Here is a 21,432-nt window from a genome sequence, read left to right as displayed (position 1 = left end):
AGCAAGCAATCATTCCTTAAAAGCTCTGATTTGGGAACAGTATCCTGAGAATATTTTCATTTGACCTTCTTGGAACAAATACTGCTTTGATTTATACCCTTTGGAATGGTTTTATGGAGATGTAAATGAACTTAAAATTAGAGCTTTATCTGACTCTCTTAATCTTTCCTCAAAAGTCCATCCTGCCAATCCCTGATAATTGTTTATTGCTTTTTTCTGACTTCCTTCCAGTTTGTCAATATCTTTCTTGCAATGGGTTGTCCAGAACTAAACAAAATGAGTCAGTTTCTGATCTTACCATTATACATCTACAAAAACTTGTATTCAGTGGAGATACTCCAAATTTACACCAATGTAAATGAGATCAGAAAACTCTTTTCTAATTTGCTGTCTGCTATCGCCTCTAAGTCTCTTTTGGCATTAGTTCTTACCAGGTTTCATCTTCCTCTTGAATAGCTGTGCTTTGTATTATTTTTTCCTAAATGTATTACCTTGTGTTTTTCCTAGTTGAATATCATGTTGACATTTAATTCCCATGTTGTTGATTAATCTAGGCCCTTTATATTAATTCTGTATACTCACTGGTATTTAAAGTTCCTCTCAATTTAGTATAATCTATGCAGATTTTATTAACTTGCTGAATATTCCTTCTTCTACAAAGATGTTACTTGAGATCAGGACTAAAACAAATGTCTGAGGTTGCCCACTAGACACATCCCTTCAAGTTAATAGTCTGTCCTCTATCATAAGACTTTCTTTACAGTCCTTCAATCCATGCTGACAGTGTTCATATCCAAGCTGATTTGAAAACTGATTTTGAGAGGAAGATTTCATGGAACACTGTGCCACATGCTTTAATAAATCCAAATATAGTACATCTACTAACTTCCCTTCAGCCGCTAATTTTGTATTCCTGACCTGTCCATTAAAAGTCCAATTGGCACCCGCAGTGGGGCAGGCAGGTAGGCTCCCTACCCAGCTCCTTGTGGTTCTCAGAAGCAGCTGGCATATCCCTCTGGCTCCTAGGCGCAGGTGTGGCCATGGGAACTCCTACGCACTGCCACTGCCCCAAACACCAGCTCTGCAGCTCCCCTTGGCCTGGAACCATGGCCAATGGGGGTTGCGGGGGCGGCACCTGCAGGCAGAGGCAGCATGCAGACCTGAGCCACCTGGCCGCCCCTGTGCCTAGGAGACAGAGAGACATGCTCGCCACTTCTGGGAGCTGTCTGAGGTAAGCGCCACCCAGAGCCTGCACCCTGAACCCCCCGCACCTCAATCTCTGCCCCATCCCTGAGCTCACTCCCTCACCCAAACTCCCTCCCAGAGCCTGCACCCTCTCCCACACCCCAAACCCCTGCCCCAGCTCGGCTGCCCAAAGCCCACACCCTGACCCCCTCCTGCACCTCAATCCCCTGCCCCAACTCGCTGCCTGGAGTCCACACCCCAACCCCCCTTACCCAGCTCTGAGTCCCCTCCCACACCCAAACTCACTTCTGGAGCCCGCACCCCAACCCCCTGCCCCATCCCTGAGCCCCTGCCTGCACTCCAAACTCCTCGGTCCCAGCCCAAAGCCCCTCCTGCAGTCCAAACACCTCATCCCTGGCCCCATACCAGAGCCCACACCCCCAGCCCAGAGCCTGTACCCCATCCCACACCCCAACTCTTTGCCCCAGTCCAGAGCCCCTTCCCACACTCTGAACTCTTTGGCCCCAGCCCGAAGCCCATCCCCTGCATGTTGAACCCCTCATCCCTGGTCCCACCCCAGAGTCCGCACCCCCAGCTGGAGCCCTCACCCCCTTCCACACCCCAACCCTCTGCTCCAGACTGGTTAAAATGAGCAAGGGAGGGGCAGACTGAGTGACAGATGGAGGTGGGGATGGAGTGAACAAGAGCGGGGCCTCAGAGAAGGGTTGGGACAGGGGCATGGCCTAGGGGAATTGGGTGGGGCAAGGGTGTTCAATTTTCTCCAAATAGAAAGTTGGCAACCCTATGCCCTAGGGGAGCTTCTGGAGGCTATTTACTAGGGCTGTCAAGAGATTAAAAAATTAATTGTGATTAATCCCCTGATTAAAAAAATTAATCACAATTAATTGCTCAGTTAATCACGCAATTAATCGCACTGTTAAACAATAATAGAATACTATTTATTTAAATATTTTTTGATGTTTTCTACATTTTCAAATATTGATTTGAATTATAACACAGAATACAAAGTGTACAGTGTTCACTTTATATTTATTTTTGATTACAAATATTTGCACTGTAAAGAACAAAAGAAATAGCATTTTTCAATTCACCTAATGCAAGTACAGTAGAGCAATCTCTTTATCATGAAAGTTGAGCTTACAAATGTAGAATTATGCACAAAAAAAACTGCATTCAAAAATAAAACAATGTAAAACTTCAGAGCCTACAAGTCCACTCAGTCCTCTTTCTTGTTCAGCCAAATGGCTCAAACAAGTTTGTTTACATTTGCAGGAGATAATGCTGCCTGCTTCTTGTTCACAATGTCACCTGAAAGTGAGAACAGGTATTCTCATGGCATTGTTGTAGCCGGCTTTGCAAGATATTTATGTGCCAGATGCGCTAAAGATTCATATGTCCCTTCATACTTCAACTACCATTCCAGAGGACGTGCATCCATGCTGATGACGGGTTCTGCTTGATAACAATCCAAAGTAGTGCAGACCAATGCGTGTTCATTTTCATCATCTGATTCAGATGCCACCAGTAGAAAGTTGATTTTCTGTTTTGGTGATTCGGGGTCTGTAGTTTCCGCATAGGACAGTTGCTCTTTTAAGACTTCTGAAAGCATGCTCCACAACTCATCCCTCAGATTTTGGAAGGCACTTCAGATTCTTAAACTTTGGATCGAGTGCTGTAGCTATCTTTAGAGATCTCACAAGCTCACAATCTTCTTTGTGTTTTGTCAGATCTGCAGTGAAAGTATTCTTAAAATGAACATGTGCTGGGTCATCATCCGAGACTGCTATAACATGAAATATATAGCAAAATGCAGGTAAAACAAAGCAGGACACATACAATTCTCCCTCAAGGAGTTCAGTCACAAATTTAATTAATGCATTATTTTTTAACGAGCGTCATACACATGGAAGCATGTCCTCTGGAATGGTGGCCGAAGCATGAAGAGGCATACGAATGTTTAGCATATCTGGCACGTAAATACCTTGCAATGCCGACTACAAAAGTTCCATGCGAACACCTGTTCTCACTTGCTGGTGACATTGTAAATAAGAAGTGGGCAGCATTATCTCCTATAAATGTAAACAAACTTATTTGTCTTAGCAATTGGCTGAACAAGATGTAGGACTGAATGAACTTGTAGGCTCTGAAGTTTTACATTGTTTTGTTTGAGTGCAGTTATGTAACAAAAAAAAAATCTACATTTGTAAGTTGCACTTTCACGACAAAGAGAGTGCACTACAGTACTTGTATGAGGTGAACTGAAAAATACTATTTCTTTTGTTTATCATTTTACAGTGCAAATATTTGTAATCAATAATATAAGCAGTGTATATAAGTGAGCACTGTACACTTTGTTTTCTGTGTAGTAATTGAAATCAATATATTTGAAAATGTAGAAAACAGAATACCAATTGAAATGTATTAAATATTTTTGGATTTTTAACAATGTGATTAAAACTGTGATTAATCACAATTAATTTTTTTTTAGTTAATCGCCTGAGTTAACTGTGATTAATCAACAGCTCTACTTTTTTACCTCAGGCAGGGGGAATGCAACTGCTGCAACACCCTGTGGCAGAATACAGTCTGTGTGCCTGTCTCCAGCACCTGTGGGGAGCCTACACTGTTGATGGCTCTGGCCGGCTTGCCCAGTCCTCGTGCTCAAGGCCTGTGCACAGAGATGCAACGTGTGGGGAGACAGCTCCTCCTTGGTCTCTGTCTCTCTCTTGCATCTTCTTCCTTCCTTTTGCATGCATCCAGGGCAGATTCCAGTCTTGCCCTTATGAGCATCAACTGGAATTAAAGCACAAGTTGTACTGTCCCTTGAAAAAAATGTCACTTTGGGTGCCTTTTTGCTATCAATAGACCTACTGTATAGTTACCACAGTAACTTCATATTTCTAAATCTCTGTGTTGTATAAAGAGCATACCCCATGTATTGTTGTGTTAACCTAGTGCTGTGCTTATGTGAATGTTTATTAGAGGAGGAGGGTGATGAGGATGTGATGGAAGGTGAAGAGTTTGATGAAGTCCGCACAGAGTCATCTGGTGAGGAGGAAGAGGTAGCTGAGAAAGTATCCCAGCAATCTCAGCCAGACTCAGAACCCAAGAGTACAACAGGAGACCCTCAGACTGAACCAGCCCCCTCACTATCACCAGGTGCCTCATTTAGTCAGGTAATTGCACCCAACCATTCTCCATCCTATCAGCTATGCTGAATGTTTCCTCCATTCTAGAGCACTATGAATGACCTAATCTGACCCGATAGATGCTGAAACATATGTCAGAAACATGTCAAAAATATAGCTCATTCAAGGAAGAAAGCAAAGATTTTACTGCCATTGTTTATATTCAAGCTGTGTATGTGTGTGAGTTCATTGGTTTAAAAAAACAACAACAGTGTTCTCTTATGTAAATCAAGGAACATTTGGTTATTAAGGCTTAAAACCCTTAAGAACTGACAACTCGATGCTCAGTTTTGTTGTTTGTTCTTTTGCTTAGTAGAAACTAACAGTTATAATAACTGAGGTGAGAAGTAAAAACATGTATACCAAGAGAACTTCACCTTTAGCATGCCTTCTGAAGAGTTCATTAGCCATATTACCTGACCTCACTAATCTTTTGTTCCTATGAATGACATTTACCGTCCCTTGGTGGTCTTGTCACTGGGGTCGGGGATATCATTTAGAAGTTCATGTTTCCGTGTTAGATACAGAGAAGTAAGCCTGCTTGTTATGAAATGGCAGCCCAAACATGTTCTGGATTTGAAATATCTTTATATTTGAAGCCATGTATTTAGGATATATTTTATATCTTCGTACTTTCTCTCCTGGAATACAATTAAAATAAAACACCAATGACTGATACTTTGTGAGATCTGCACCAAAACAATACTTGCTAATCTCCTTCAGCTGTCAATATCAGCAATTAACTTACCAAGCAGGACAAATTCATCTCTTCTGCAGCTCCAGTTAAGTCCTTACTCCAGCACATTGACGGTAGTGCACAAACAAGGAAGCAAATAAAGAGTGTTTATGGCAAAGTTCTGATTTAACAGTAGCAGAAGGGAGAGGGGGGAAATAAATGATCTAGATTTATTCCTTCTTTGATCTATTTGAGGGCTTACACAGGTTCATGCCTATTCTCTGTGGATATTCTTAAATCAGTTTAGAAATGGCATATATCTATTTAACTTGATTCTTTACCAACTTAATCTAAATCTAAATAAGCAAATTTAAACTGATTTCAGAGTGTTCAGATGCAGAGTTGCACTAATTAAACTAAACCAGTTTAACTAAACTAGTGCAACTTCATATGTAGACCAGGCCTAATTATAAACTGAACTGCCTCATAATTTTGTGAAGTCCAACGCCTCCTGAGCTAAAAAGAATATAGAGACATGCTGGTCTAGCTCATTAGTAATTTAAAAAAGCCATTATGAGTTGATCAGACTGGCATGTGGGGGATGCAATGTGCAGGATGCTTGCAGTTTAGCTTTTTCCTGTTGGCCTAGGGGAAAGCAAAGTAAAAATGTTGTTATATCTAGTCATCTGTACTAATGGTACCATGCGGTCAAAACCTGCAGTTGACTAGTCTGGAAAGACGTTGATAGAGACGGTGCTGTTCTGTCAGTTGCTCCAGTCATTGATAAGGTATAATTACAGTAATCTATTATATATAAACAGTCGTGTGGTGGGCAAGCATTTATCTCTGTTGTCATTATAGTCTGTTTATTCTACCTGCTCACGTCAACAGAATCAATGTTGAATGATACAATTCTGTATATTTATTTAAAAAAATAAATTATTGTCCCAATCGCAAACCCAAGGAAGTGATTTAAAAGACTCCAATTGACTTCAGTGGGCAGTGGGTCAGACCCCACATATATGCTCTTCAATGTCTGAGGCCAGTACTAGAAGTTCTTATGCATTGTGTAGTATAGTTTAGCTCAGTGATTAAACAGAGATGGGTGTTCACCTGAGTATGAGCTCAGTTAACTCTGAGTAAGAACCTCCAGATTGGCACTTAGACATTTCTGTACACTGGATAGTTTTTAGGTAATATCTCAAAAATAAAGGACCTCATTCTCCTCTCAGACCATTTTTTACTATAATGTGACTTCACTGACTTTGGTGGAGTTATTCTTAATTTATACTTGAGAAGAGAATCAGGCCAAAGTGTGTAATGAAATTAATAAAAGGAACATCTCCTTCAGTCTTTTCTCAAGCAAGGTTCCCTCTGAAACTAATGGGAAGTTTTGCTGAGTGGGGCTGCAGGATTTGTATTTGTATTTTCCATAGATATACTATCCAAATGCTACACACTTTTGCTCTGTATTTCAGTTATCATTCTTTTGGACCTCAAACAATAAATTCTTTGCAGTGAGATAAAAACAAACCTGGCATGCAGAGAAATATGGGCTGAACACAGGAAGGTAACATAGTACACTCTGCTTGTGTGTTTTTTTTTGTTTTTACTTTATCTATCCTGATGAAGGGTGAGGTGGTGCCAAGTGGTGGTCGACAGACTGCAGAGTCTGAAACACAAATGCCATCAACAGCAGAAACCATCGATCCCTTGTTTTACCCTAGTTGGTATAAGGCCAAATCTCGGCAAGCAAGCAGCCCAAGTTTGACCCAGCTGAGTGATGGGTTGGGCCAAGTAGGGCCATCTGTTTCTCTGGAAATGAATGTAAAGAAGGCAGAAACTACAGAAGCCGCAACAAGCAATGAGCGTGTACCTGGGAGTGGTAAGGAAACTAACACAACTGCAGCTACTTCCCAGGTTAGTGTTAATGATCTCTCAAAGTGTATTTGCATGCAGCCGGGGTCCAACTGGAATATAATATTGACGGAAAATTTGTTTTTAAAAAAATGCAGAGGCAAACCATTATCTCAGAAATATGGAAATACAACTCAGTGTGATTTCAATAAAGTCTGTAAATTTAATACATTTGATTTAAAAAGTATTGTGGGCCAGACTCTCAAACTTAGGAATCCACGGTGGTGTGCACATATTTGCTTGTGCCTAACTTATGTGGCAGTGCACCCAATATGTGGAAGCAAATGCCTGAGGCGCTCATGCATGCAGTCAGTTAGATGTCAGACACATGTCTAATTGGCCATGTCTGCACACATCAGGTATTTACACATTAGTGGCAAAGAAATCCATACAGTTACCTTCATGTAATGTTGACAATCTGAGTCTGTATGTCACATGCCATTTTACAACTATTGCATAGGCAGCTGTTGCTTCAGACTTATCTACTGTAGTTTTACTGCTGTATCTGTCACACATCTGGAATGTATGGTTGCTCTTGGTTAGCCTTTTCTCTATGCAAAGTGGGCTATGCAAGCATCAGGATTCTTTTGTTTGTCTGACAGCAATTCTAAAAGCATGGTGTGATTTAAATCAATTTTGCATTGTAAATAACTGTTCCAAAAGTTTTCTTTCAAGAGTGTTTACAATATGATCAAAGATCAGTATGAACATCAGAAATGCTAGCCCTGTATTAGCATATCACTATTATGACATCAATATTGATGGAATAATTGGATGTCATGTGTTTTTTATATTTCTTCTTAAAAGGACACTCTCAGAGTTGGCAGACCCCAAATTTGACTTTTTCCTCTCTGTTTGTTTGTAAACTCCATGTAATTCTTAAGGGACCAAAGATTCATGGAGTGGAGCTGAGGGACCTGTGAAAAATTTGCACAACACACATGCGCCTGCATTTGTATGTGTAAATTGGTTAAGGCCTAAATTTAAAAAGTATCCATTAATTTGGAATGTCTCCATTTCTGGGTGCCGAACTCAAGAGATGTAGGTTTTTGAAGAGGTAGACCTCCTGTTTTTGAAGATTGCTTGTGTGCATGCTTGTGTGTGCCGTGTGTGTCGTGTGCCTGTGCGTGTATGTCGCAAATACTTCAGTGCTATGTTTTTTCTTAAAATTAAAAAAGAAAATTTAAAAAATCAGTGTCAGCAGTTTGGCGCTCATGAGCAACCCTACAACGATAAACCAGTGTGTGGCGGGGGGGGGAAAAAGATAAAGAAACAAGAGTAAATTCAGATATGGCGTACCGGGACAGAGCTCTAATGACTGAGGGCCCAATCCAATAACCATTGAAGTCAGTGGAAAGATTTTCATTGATGTCAGTCATAATGAAGTCTAAATTTGGCCTACAGTTTTCAGTGTTAATCCTTTCAGGCCAAGATTTTATTTGTAAACAAGAGTAGAATAAAAATATTTTTAAAATTATGAAATCTACCATGACAACGTTGTCTTAAGTGTGTTCCAGACAAGATGGCAAAAGCAGGCAATATTCAAAGTGGAACTTCTTGTTGCTGTTGTTTCAACAGAACTGTTACAAAGAATTAGGGCCCCATCCTGCACTCCACACTCAGGTAAAATAGCCATTAACTTACCTTAGTGATTGATTTGCTTGTGTAAGGACTGTAGTTTCGGGCCTTTATTTATCAGGAGCAGTAAAATAGCAGAAATAAATGTTTCATATGACTTTTACTTTTTGGAAAACCTACTGCAGTGGCTTTCAAGCAAACCAATGAAGCAAACTGAAGCAATTAAGGAAAGAAGAATTATAAGAGTAAACAAGGGGGAAAGAATATTTTTTTAGATTTGTGACAATTCCTGATGGTTGCGAATCATTGTGTACTGGTTACCATGCTTCAATATCTGTTGGAAATAAGTATGATGCGTATGTACATTGCTGGAGGGATAGCAGGTGAGCAAATAATGGGGGTGTGGTTCTGGGGCTGGGAAGAATTATGGGTGAGATCCACAAAGGAAGGTGGGTAGTCATGGTATTGTAGGTCAGAAGGGTTGGTGGGAATGTGTTTTTTAGTGGAAGAGTGGTGAAGCAGTGCTGGAACTAAGAGAAATGGCGAGGTCATATGTAAAACGGCCTCTGCCATGTGGCAGTGATCATGTTAAGTAGGCAAACTTTAGTTTGTTTTCTGCCTGTGATTTTAACAAAGACCAATCTGGCATAGTTACTGATAGAGTCATTGATAAACCAATGACTCTATCAGTCATTGATAAACCAAATAGAGACTGGGTATTTTCATCATGTCCCTGTTTTCACCAAGCTCTTAAGTTAAATAATGACATGTAAAAGAATAACTGAAAAAAGTGTTCTGAAAACTGAATCTCTTCATCAAACCCAGCATTGACCAGCCCAGTTTACTATGACAATGTTAGTGAAGCATTCTTCTTATTTCCTCACAGGAGTTAGCATTCTGCATATCAGTTTTGGCTTTTCTTATCATACTGCATCATCTCTGGAGTCAGATTCAATACATGATTTTTACTTTAATGGGTAGGAAATGTTTTGTTTTACCATTAACTAACAGCTCAAGTAGTTTCTCTGGTGATGTTTCTAGGCGATTCATAAAGGATTTTTTCCCTTTCTGCCATCTAAAAAGAACCATGCTATCTTATAATACCTGCTGCCTAAAGCTTTTTCTCCTTACCCTCCCAAAATGCCATCCTAGAGTTTAATCCCGCATGGTTACAAATTAAATATCCCTCATTTAAAAAATGAGGGAAACCCTGCATCGAATTCATGGGCTCATATTTCAGTTGTTGTTAGGCATATCAGTAGCTATTTGAAACTATAAATCAATAATAACAACAAAACTACCACTATGTTTGTGATCTTTGTATAACATAGTCATGCAAACTTACCCAATGAGTAGTGAGCTTTGTTACAATCTTAAAAGTATCACTTTGTATGAGAAAGGGGTTTCTTTAGGAGCTACAATGCAGATGAAAGACTCTACATATAGATTTAAAATTCTGCTCCTTACCTGCTCATGACAGCAAACTATTTATTATGTGAAAGGAACAATTGTCATTCATAAGGTCAGAGACCATTTTGTCATAGATCTTTCTCACTTTTGTCCTAGAGGTTTTGGGGGTTATTTTGGTTTTGGTTTAGTTTTTGAGGTCCTTGAGTCTGAGTACTTTTGGGTCAGTTTCCCTGCTCTGTGCATGCATGTAACTCCTGTTGTCACTAATGATAAGAACACTACTGGTGAGAACAGATCCGTAATAAAATATCAAGTTGTACATTTTACAGCACTGGGCACTGGCCTGTTCTGGAAAAGGTACTAAGTCTTTGGACTGAATAGTTTTTTTGACTAGTGTTATTTCTCACAGTACTTAAGGAAGGAAAATTATCTTCCTTTAGAATAACATGTGAGCCAGATTCAACCCTGCCAACATAGTAGGTATAATGTGTATCCTCTGCAGTGGACTGAGCCATTATTCCCCTGGGGGATTCCACCCCAGTATCCCTCTGGGTTTTCAGTGTGGGAGGGCAACAGGAATTCATTGAAACTGCTCATTCCCTTTCTACTCTGGCTATGTTCCTTCCCCTGCCAAAACTGCCTGTTTCTGGGGTGTTCTGCCTGCAGGTCCACTTCAGCAGACGGGAGGTTGCAGCTACTTTTCTCCTTTGTTACCTCCCTCCCAGTCCACATTTTGTTTCTGTTGTTCTGTGCCTGAGTTTATGCCAGGAGAAGCTGAGTATACCTGGGAATTCATCTGGTCCTGATAATAACATGGAGCAAAATAATTCCTACCTGAGGCTGAAATATTTCTATCCTGTTTGGATGAGGGACTTATTTTGATGGGATTGTTTATAGAACCTGAAAATTTCCAGAGAGCTCTAGTGAACTACTGGTTTGCTGACAGACCACAGTATCAAAGGCCAGGTGGGATTTTGCAGTACTTGCTGTTTACAACCACCAAAGCAGTAACCCCAAATGCCTTCTTGCCTGTCTTTCACTCTGGGGCACAATGGCTTTACACATGATTTGCAACAAATAAAGCAAGATAGAAGGTGACCAGAACATTGGCAGTGGAAGTCTTGGCAGAGCTTGAGCAACTGAAATTTTTGAAGCCTTATCCTCTTATCTGCTGTTAAAGGCACAGAAAGTGTTCTGTGCCTCCATCAAAGGCTCTGTGAAACTTGAACAGCAGACCTTTTGTGGCTTGCCTCTGTCCAGCAATCTGGAGCAATCAGCTATTGAGATTTCAGAGCAATACACTCAGGGGTCAAATGCAGCATCTTCTAGGTTTTGAGTTTCACCCAGTATAGCTTGATGCAGTGCTGAACTGTGTTGGGCCACATCACGTATCTGGATCATGTCTGTTTTGTCTGGTTCAGAACAGTGAGGAAACACTGGGCCCTCTGTGAGAGTAAGTTGCCAGGTGTGCTCAACAGGGCACTGATTAAATCCTGTTCAATAAACTGTCATTCAACACTGATAATCTTGCAAGCTACTGACAGAGATTTAATCTCCCATATTTAGGAGTGATTACTGAGAAGATTACAGCAAAGCAATTCTGATAATATCTAGAGGGCTCATATCTCCTTGACTCTGGTTAGCCTAATTTCAGACATGAATATGGAAAACAAACAGATATAGTAGCACTGTTGATGATCTCTTCCTAAAACTGAATAAACCATGTGGTGCAGGTCATATTAAATCTAGCAGCCACCTTTAATACCATTTAGCCGTAAAGTATTGTTGATACAATTCTACATCAGACTGGAATGGATGGATTAGCCCTTGAGTTGCTAATCCTTTACTCCTTTATGAATAAATGATCACAGTGGGTGATGTTGGGTAGTTTTTCTTCTACTCCACATAACCTTTTATACAGAGTGCTGGAAGGGTCTATCTCATCCCTGCCACTATGTCCTCCTCTAATTATTGATAAATATATTGTATAATTCCAATGGAGTTAATGTAACTCATTGACTTTGTCCAGAATCTCATCAACTTAATCTATCCTTTCTGGTTTCTATCCATCGGGTTTTTGCTGTATTCCATTGATATTTAATCATTTCACAATGTTTCTTCTCAAGCCCCGCTACCTTTATTTCTAATAACTGAATCCCCTACAGCCCTCCCTAACTCTCATTGCTACTTACTACAACCCTTCCAGCATCTGGAAGAATTTTCTTGATGCGTAAGTAATGGCCATCCTGCTGTGCATCTGCTGGAAGAAAGGGATCCCCTCCAAGACCAGTAACATTTTTTACTAATTCCTAAGGAGAGTTTGCCACAATCCTGACTGCTGCACCTGAGAAAGAGAAATGCATCTCTGAATAGACATACCCTATTAAAATAGACTGAAAGTAGTAAATTATAGAACTTCCTGTAGGCCACAAATCATATCTGGATTTATTTATTTTTATTATAATTAGTTTAGAATAATTTCTGTATTTCACTTACAATGGTCACCAACATAGTGTGGTCCAAAGAGCAGCAACCCGATCTCCCAAAAGCAAAATAAAGAATAGTTGCATAAATAACCAAGTAATTACATATGGATGATAAAATAGTTTTTATGCAAATGACCTTAGAGACCAAAATATCCCTATCCTTTACCCACTTCTTATGGCATGATTAAATAAATAGTCAAGGAGCCACAAGAGACCATATGCCCTGAGACCCCAAATACTGGAAACGCTGATAGCTTTCTGCATTTAATTATTTTTAATTTCAAAAGGTATTTTGAAAAAAATAAACCATAAGGAAAAGAGCATAATGTTATTCTCATACTTAATTTCCCATGAGCACAAATATGCTCTATGTATTCTTGTAATAGTATATTTAAATTTCAAAAACAAACAGAAATAAATGAAAATTAAATTATGTTCTGTACATTTCATTGAGAGACTCATAATGTCAGATTCTATTCAAATTACTACCACACCAGTGCATCTTTTAGCATAAATTATACAGATAAAGTACAAATGACAGCCTGTTTTGTGTATCAATATCTGCACTTCTTTCACAGTGCTGGAATTTCAGTATGTAAAAACCAAGTGATAATTCACCATTGCTCATGTTTGTCATACATGCACAATATAACATTTTACAGCGCTTATTAATGCAGTAAAGATCATGTATTCTTTAAACAGTTAAAAAGCTGGCATCTTTGTATTTTTAAATGATTCACCAAAGTAAATTTTTCTGTTTTGTCAGTAGATCATACAGGCAAAGATGAGTATTGCTGTGTTGTGTTTATGGTCTTGGGTCCTTAATAAATAAGGTTTACCAGTCAGATCATAAAATGGAGGTCTTCATATATTAGCCGTCCCGTTCTTGAGTTTGAGTAAAAATTTAGGGCTTGTCTACACAGAGAAGCAATTCTGAAGTAAGATAAGGTGTAAATTTAAAGTGCTATAGCTTTTCCGGAATAACTCCCTATATAGACACTCTTATATTGGAAGAGTCCACACACACAGTTTTTCCACAATAACTATTCCAATCAATTTCCTTGTGTAGACAAGCTCTTAGTCCCTGGTCCAGTGAAACACGTAAACAGTTCCATTAACGACGGTGCCTTCAGTGGGAGTACTCATGTGCCCAAAGTTAAGCATAAGCCCAAAGTACTTAATTAAATGCTTTGCTGGATGAGGCCCTAAGTAAGATCCTTAGGATTTGGCCCTGGAGATGGGCAGAAAGAAAAAACCTGGATACAAACACATCTGAAATTGGGAGTACTGTATTCAAAAGTCTGCACTTGGATCCAAGTTTTGTGAACAGGTCCTATATATCTCATATGCCAAACCAAAAACTTGATCCAAATAGCAGGGGCACAGGCTTACCATGTTATGCAGACAAAACTACACAGGATCGTTTCAGGGGACAAGACAAGATGTCACGTTTATTATAACACAGTTTGATTTATGACCAATAACTAATATCTAATACCTATGTATACACACACACACTCACTCACACACACACACACACACACCCCAAGTGTTCTGCAGCTGCTAGATAGTTACCAGTCCTGAATGTAGCTTGAGTTCGTGGCTTGGGTTCGTAGCTTGTGGTGGCTAACTGGCCAGGAAAGCCGGGCACAAGGAAGAGCTGGGTCTCTGCTGGGCATGCACCGATGCCCTTCCATGTTGGCTGCAGAATGTTACCCTCCAAAGTCTTCCATCTCATCCATCCTTTTTGTAGGCTTTAGTTTGAATCCAGAGTCTATAGGACTTGCTGTGTCATGCTGCCTCTGGGTTCAGTGTGATTCATCACCCATCAATTACAGACATGACTTTCAGCCTAGGACCTGGCTTTGATGTTTCTTCAGTTGTACTTTTGTTCTTTTCTTTTCAGGGTGGACTCTTCTTGCTTTGTCAGGGCTGTTGTCTGCATCTTCAGCCGTTGGTATTTACACTTTATTTCATCAGGACAGGCTTGGGCTGGAGGTTGATTCCATCATCCATACATACCTCATTCACACATCTAAACTAAACTAATAAGATTACAGCAGGATTTTGCAAAAATGAAGGTTGCAGCAAGCTTTTACAAAATGGAGCGAGCATTTTAAAATGGAGTTAGGGACAAGTTAAAATGGAGTTTGAGTTACAATATGGACAAGTGTAAGGAATGGCAAACAGCAAACAGAAGTTCCAATATACACAAGTATAATGAATGACAAACAGAGAGCGGAAGTTACAATGTTGAAACAGTGCAAGTGTCAGTGATTTAAGCAGCAATTGGATTGCAAGTGAAACTCAATTACCCAGTTATTGGGGTCCCTGGTTTTATGAATGAATGTAGTTTCATTTATAAAACTTTACTTATGAAGTTATATTAATAAAGTGAACAATTAAAAACAATTTCATTGATCAGTTCTACAACCTAAGGCCAAACATTTTTAAAGGTGGGTGTCTAAAGTTAGACGCCTAATTCACCGTTTAAGCACCTATATAAGTGCTACTTATTTTCAGAGGTGCTGTACGTCTGCTGCTTCCACTGAAGTAAGTGCTAAGTACTTCTAGACATCAAGCTACTTATTTATGTTACTAAATATGGATCTAGCTACCTAACTTTAGGCAAAGAAGCTTGACTTTGGAGATCTAAATTCTCTCCCTTGATTTACTCATGCAGATATCTGATAGCTGATCCAATCCTTGCACTTCAGGATCAGTGTCTGTCTGAGTCTCCGGTTTCTCTAGTTATTTTGTCTCAGATGAGGTACAGAGTACAATATTTTGTAGTCCAAATGAATTACTTACTAGCAACACGTCATAGAGCCAAGAGTCTAAAAAAATACCATCATTCAAAGGGACTAAACCACATGTGTCTAGCTGAAAAGGAAATTCAAGTTAAATCATCCACAAACCATACTCGATTTCATTTCCCTTTGCAGTCAGTATCTACAGTGCTGTAATTCTGTGAGGATATAACCTATAATAAAGATTGAGCTGTTTGGAGAGAGAAATGCTAACTGAATGACGTATGTTATTCTTGTTTCATGTTTCTTGTTTAAAATTTTCCGTTACTTGGTTGTAACCTTATGCTATCTGCTAGAATTAACATAGGGACATTTCTCGCTGTATTCACACACTTGTAGTTATATTTGCCCCAGTTGCTGAATACTTTTATTTCTTTCAGCTGTGGATCCTCACTATATTTGCCCATGAGATAGTATTAAATCAAATGTCAGCGAGGTCTGTAATTGACTACATTTTAGCTAATTGCTAGTCATGTAAAAGTATTTTAAATATGCAATATAGATAGAGCATGGACAAAACAGATTATTAAAAGAAATGTGAAATCACACACTGACTTACTGCTCCTATACATCTGGTTTTCAGTTGTATTTATGTACTCTGTGAAGGGGCATTTCTAAATTTCAGTGTAGTGATCCTTTAGAATTATTTTAGCCCTTTATTTTAGACATAAATAATTTTCTCACTCTCCCCTCCCCCCCAATATCAAGACTCAATCCTGCAAGCCTTGCTCACCTCAATAGTTCTTTTGAAGTCTATAGGACTACTATTGTCAGTAAGACTTACTTATGAGAGTTTAGCTTTGGAGGACTGGATCTTATGCAAAAAACATCTAGAGGCAAAGTCTTCCTCTCAGTGCCACATGATATCTTGATTCTAACATGCTCTCTTCACCAGAATGAACTTTTATGGACCCCCAACTGCTACCCTAAAACAGGCCAAAAAAATCCTATAAGATCCTCAAGGCAGCTCTCAGCTCCACTATTCTGCTCTCCCTATATGAATAGATGAAAGATATGCATAGAGGGAGAACAGAATATCAGAACTTGAGCTTTGCCCTGTGGATCTGAATATCCTTGTATATAGCTCTATAATAAGACCGATAGATGGATGGATAGATATATAATATATGTCAAATGTCTGAGCTGAATGACCAGAGGGATCAGTTCACTGTAAGTGATATTCTCTCCTATGCAATAGGCATGTGCACTGCTTAAGTGTTAATTAAACCCTGTTTTGAGGCTCCTCTCTACAGGGCTGAATTTCAGTAGTGCCTTTCAGTTGTACAGCAAAATCAGGAAATATCAGGTGTGGAAGACTCATAGGCGAAAAACACTCCAAAAAGTATGATTCTGCTTCTCTCTGACTTTATTACAGAGATGGGTCTTAGTTTTAAAGTTCAGGTCAGTGGCCATTTGGTTTTGAGATTTAGTTTAGGATGGTTTCTTCTAGATTTCCGTTTTGCACTTTGCTTTTATGCTTACTGCTAGATTTCGTTTAACACATTCAAATAATGCAGGAAAATACTGACTGATCTCCTTTTAGCATCTCTGTTTCCCCTTGCTCCTGAGAGTTGTGTGATTCAGTAGTGCTGGTGACGAGTTGTGGTGACAATACATTGATAACAACTCTCAGACAACTGTGTTCTTGTTATTAATTTGAGTGCCAAATAACACACCTGAAGTTTTGCATTTTAATAGTCGGGTCTGTGAATTGTCTGATTAGTCATGAGTATCTTCTTGTTTGTGGGTATTTCAATTTTGGTCCATTTCAAGTAATAATAGATCATAAGAATCACAGTGTGGACAAAATGATTTCTTCTGTTCTGATTGTTGTAATTACCTAATTTAAAAGCTGAACAGGCTTGAATTCTGATCTCCATTAAACTGCCTTTTCAGGGCATTTCTCATTTGGTTGTTTAGGAAAAAAATTCTGAAAGGAAAATTATCACCTTCAAAAAAAAGTATTTTCTTCTGTGCCACAGCTGAATTGCTGCTATTTTACATCATATCACAGCAGATTCACTTCACAATAGTAGATGTAGATCTCATCCTAATCCTATGAAATAGGTCAGCTTTTCTGTTTAACAGTAAATGATTCCATGCTAAGTTGTACTTGGTGATTTGTACCCATTACAGTGGGTGAGCATTGAAATATTAGCCTACCTGGCCGCAAATGTGTACCACTGAAATTCCCTTTGACAGTAGGATAATTATGACTGTGAGCTTGTGTTTACACACTGCTTCATCCTGCTGCTCAGCCTCCCTAGCTTATGAAAAAGCAGATATTGAAATGTAAAAGAATTAACAGCGTACTGGATATTTCAGTGCCTGCCTACTCACAAGGATAGCCCAAGGCATTAGAATGGAGGGATAGGGTGGATGTGCACATGCAATTTCACAAACCAACACAAAATTAGGACTGATTTTTAAGCACAGAGTGTCCATTAAAATACTAGTGGTGCAGTAACTATGTACACAAAGGGAGTAGTTATTATTCACTATTCAATAGTTCACACCCAACTGTACATATTACAAAATGGTTTTATTGATGGATGTTACTGTTTATCATTCTGATGGGGTATATGTGACCCGGACACCCCCTGCTGGAAGGCTGGCAGTCCTGCCACACCCTGTCCCCAAAAAAGCAATAGAGGAGAAGCTTAGAGCTGCTGCATGGGATGCAGCTATTCAGAAAGAGGCTGCAGGGAAGCAGCCCATCAGGGCCCAACATGCTCATATAAAAGGAGCTGCAGGAACAGCATGAATTCAGTCTGCTGGCAGGGATTGGGGGAGCAAGGAAGGTACTCCTGGCTTTGTGATGGGACTCAAAGAAGATTCAGGCCATGGGGAAGTGGTCCAAGGTCTACAATACGAAATTAGGTCGAATTTATAGAAGTCGGTTTTGTAGAAAGCATTTTTATACATTCAATTGTGTGTGTGTCCACACAAATGCTCTAAGTGCATGTAGTCGACGGAGTGTGTCCATAGTACCGAGGCAACCGTCGACTTCCGGAGCATTGCACTGTGGGTAGCTATCCCACAGTTCCTGCAGTCTCCGCCGCCCATTTGAATTCTGGGTAGAAATCCCAGTGCCTGATGGGGCTAAAACATTGTCACAGGTGGTTCTGGGTACATATCGTCAGGCCCCCTTCCCTCCCTCCTTCTGTGAAAGCAAGGGCAGACAATTGTTTTGCGCCTTTTTTCTTGAGTTACCTGTGCAGATGCGGTACCACGGCAAGCATGGAGCCCGCTCAGCTAACCATCACCGTATGTCTCCTGGGTGCTGGCAGACATGGTACTGCATTGCTACACAGCCGCAGTTTATTGCCTTTTGGCAGCAGACAGTGCAGTATGACTGGTAGCTGTCTTCGACGTAGTCCTGGGTGCTCTTTTAATCGACCTCGATGAGGTCAGGGGCGCCTGGGCAAACATGGGAGTGACTTAGCCAGGTCATTTCCCTTGTTTCGTCTCATGGCAATTGAGTCCTACCAGCAGTGCACTGTCTTTTAATCTGCAGCTAGCAGAAGACGATGGCCAGTAGTCATACTGCACCGTCTTCTGCCGAGCACCCAGGAGATGTCGATGGCTAGTGGTCGTACTGCACAGTCTGCTGCCAGCAAGATGTATAAAGATAGATGAAGTGGCTCAAAACAAGAAATAGACCAGATTTGTTTTGTATTCATTTTCTCCTTCCTCCCTCCCTCTGTGAAATCAACAGCCTGCTAAATCCAGTTTTGAGTTCTATCCTTGAGGAGGCCATTCAGTTTCTCGCAAAGCCACCCCCTTTGTTGATTTTAATTCCCTGTAAGCCAACCCTGTAGCCATGTCGTCAGTCGCCCCTCCCTCCGTCAGGGCAATGGCAGACAATCGTTCCGCACCTTTTTTCTGTGCAGACGCCATACCTTGGCAAGCATGGAGCCTGCTCAGATCACTTTGGCAATTAGGAGCACATTAAACACCACGCGCATTATCCAGCAATATATGCAGCACCAGAACTTGGTAAAGCAAAACTGGGCGAGTAGGCGATGTCAGTACAGTGATGAGAGTGATGAGGACATGGACACAGACTTCTCTCAAAGCACGGGCCCTGGCAATGTGGCATCATGGTGCTAATGGGGAAGGTTCATGCGGTGGAACGCCGATTCTGGGCTCAGGAAACAAGCACAGACTGGTGGAACCACACAGTGTTGCAGGTCTGGGACGATTTCCAGTGGCTGTGAAACTTTTGCATGTGTAAGGGCGCTTTCATGGAACTTTGTGACTTGCTTTCCCCTGCCCTGAGGCGCAATAATGCCAAGATGAGAGCAGCCCTCAGAGTTCAGAAGTGAGTGGCAATAGCCCTGTGGAAGCTTGCAACGCCAGACAGCTACCGGTCAGTCAGGAATCAATTTGGAGTGGGCAAATCTACTGTGGGAGCTGCTGTGATGCAAGTAGCCAAGGCAATCAAAGATCTGCTGATATCAAGGGTAGTGACCCTGGGAAATGTGCAGGTCATAGTGGATGGCTTTGCTGCAATGGGATTCCCTAACTGTGGTGGGGCCATAGACAGAACCCATATCCCTATCTTGGCACTGGAGCACCAAGCCGGCAAGTACATAAACCGCAAAGGGTACTTTTCAATAGTGCTGCAAGCACTGGTGGATCACAAGGGACGTTTCACCAACATCAACGTGGGATGGCCAGGAAAGGTACATGACGCTTGCATCTTCAGGAACTCTGGTCTGTTTCAAAAGCTGCAGGAAGGGACTTTATTCCCAGACCAGAAAATAACTGTTGGGGATGTTGAAATGTCTACAGTTATCCTTGGGGACCCAGCCTACCCCTTAATGCCAAGGCTTATGAAGCCATACACAGGCAGCCTGGACAGTAGTCAGGAGCTGTTCAACTACAGGATAAGCTAGTGCCGAATGGTAATAGAATGTGCATTTGGACATTTAAAAGCACGTTGGCGCAGTTTACTGACTCGGTTAGACCTCAGCGAAACCAATATTCCCACTGTTATTACTGCTTGCTGTGCGCTCCACAATATCAGAGTAAGATGGAGATGTTTATGGTGGGGTGGGATGTTGAGACAAATCACCTGGCTGCTGGTTACGCACAGCCAGACACCAGGGCAGTTAGAAGAGCACAGAAGGGCGCGGTGCGCATCAGAGAAGCTTTGAAAATCAGTTTCATGACTGGCCAGGCTACGGTGTGAAAGTTCTGTTTGTTTCTCCTTGATGAAACCCCCTGCCCCTTGGTTCACTCTACTTCCCTGTAAGCTAACCATCCTCCCCTCCTCCCTTCAGTCACCGCTTGCAGAGGCAATACAGTCTTTGTTGCTTCACATTCATGCAGTCTTTATTAATTCATGACACAAATAGGGGGATAACTACCAAGGTAGCCCAGGAGGGGTGGTGGAGGAGAGAAGCACCAGGAGGGGTGGTGGAGGAGGGAAGGACAAGGCCACACAGCACTTTAAAAGTTTAAAACTTATTGAATGCCAGCCTTTTGTTGCTTGGGCAATCCTCTAGGATGGAGTGGCTGGGTGGCCGGAGGCCCCCCCACCGTGTTCTTGGGGGTCTGGGTGAGGAAGCTATGGAACTTGGGGAGGAGGGCGGTTGGTTACACAGGGGCTTTAGTGGCAGTCTGTGCTCCTGCTGCCTTTCCTGCAGCTCAACCATACACTGGAGCATATTAGTTTGATCCTCCAGCAGCCTCAGCATTGAATCCTGCCTCCTTTCATCACGCTGCCACCACCTTTCAGCTTCAGCCCTCTCTTCAGCCTGCCACCTCTCCTCCCGGTCATTTTATGCTTTCCTGCACTCTGACATTGTCTGCCTCCATGCGTTCGTCTGTGCTCTGTCAGTGTGGGAGGACAGCATGAGCTCAGAGAACATTTCATCGCGAGTGCATTTTTTTTTCCCTTCTAATCTTTGCTAGCCTCTGGGAAGGAGAAGATCCCGTGATCCTTTGAAACACATGCAGCTGGTGGAGGAAAAAAAAGGGACAGTGGTATTTAAAAAGACACACTTTATAGAACAGTGGGTACATTCTTTCATGGTAAACCTTGCTGTTAACATTACATACATAGCACATGTGCTTTCGTTCCAAGGTCACATTTTGCCTCCCCCAGCACGTGGCTAGCCCCTCCACCCTTCCCGTGGCTAGCAGCGGGGAAC

At 41.2% G+C, this 21,432-nt stretch overlaps 1 protein-coding gene across 3 annotated transcripts in view; it reads left to right on the top strand.

The window, feature by feature from the left end:
* The window catches only part of TRIM55 (tripartite motif containing 55), a 61,603-nt gene that overhangs the window by 23,126 nt on the left and 17,045 nt on the right, over positions 1 to 21,432 (top strand). For 2 of the 3 annotated variants that reach the window (XM_084621737.1, XM_084621738.1), the window contains exons 8-9: positions 4,189 to 4,382; positions 6,703 to 6,990. In XM_084621737.1, the coding sequence (XP_084477863.1) occupies positions 4,189 to 4,382; positions 6,703 to 6,990 (482 nt within the window). The remainder of the gene's footprint in view (positions 1 to 4,188; positions 4,383 to 6,702; positions 6,991 to 21,432) is intronic. The other variant, XM_084621739.1, reaches the window with a different exon arrangement.

The sequence above is a fragment of the Lepidochelys olivacea genome, assembly GCF_965140295.1.
Source record: "Lepidochelys olivacea isolate rLepOli2 genome assembly, chromosome: 2".
NCBI classification, from domain to species: domain Eukaryota; kingdom Metazoa; phylum Chordata; order Testudines; family Cheloniidae; genus Lepidochelys; species Lepidochelys olivacea.
The sequence above is the reverse complement of the archived record's forward strand: the minus strand, read 5'-3'. Positions and strand labels throughout refer to the sequence as shown.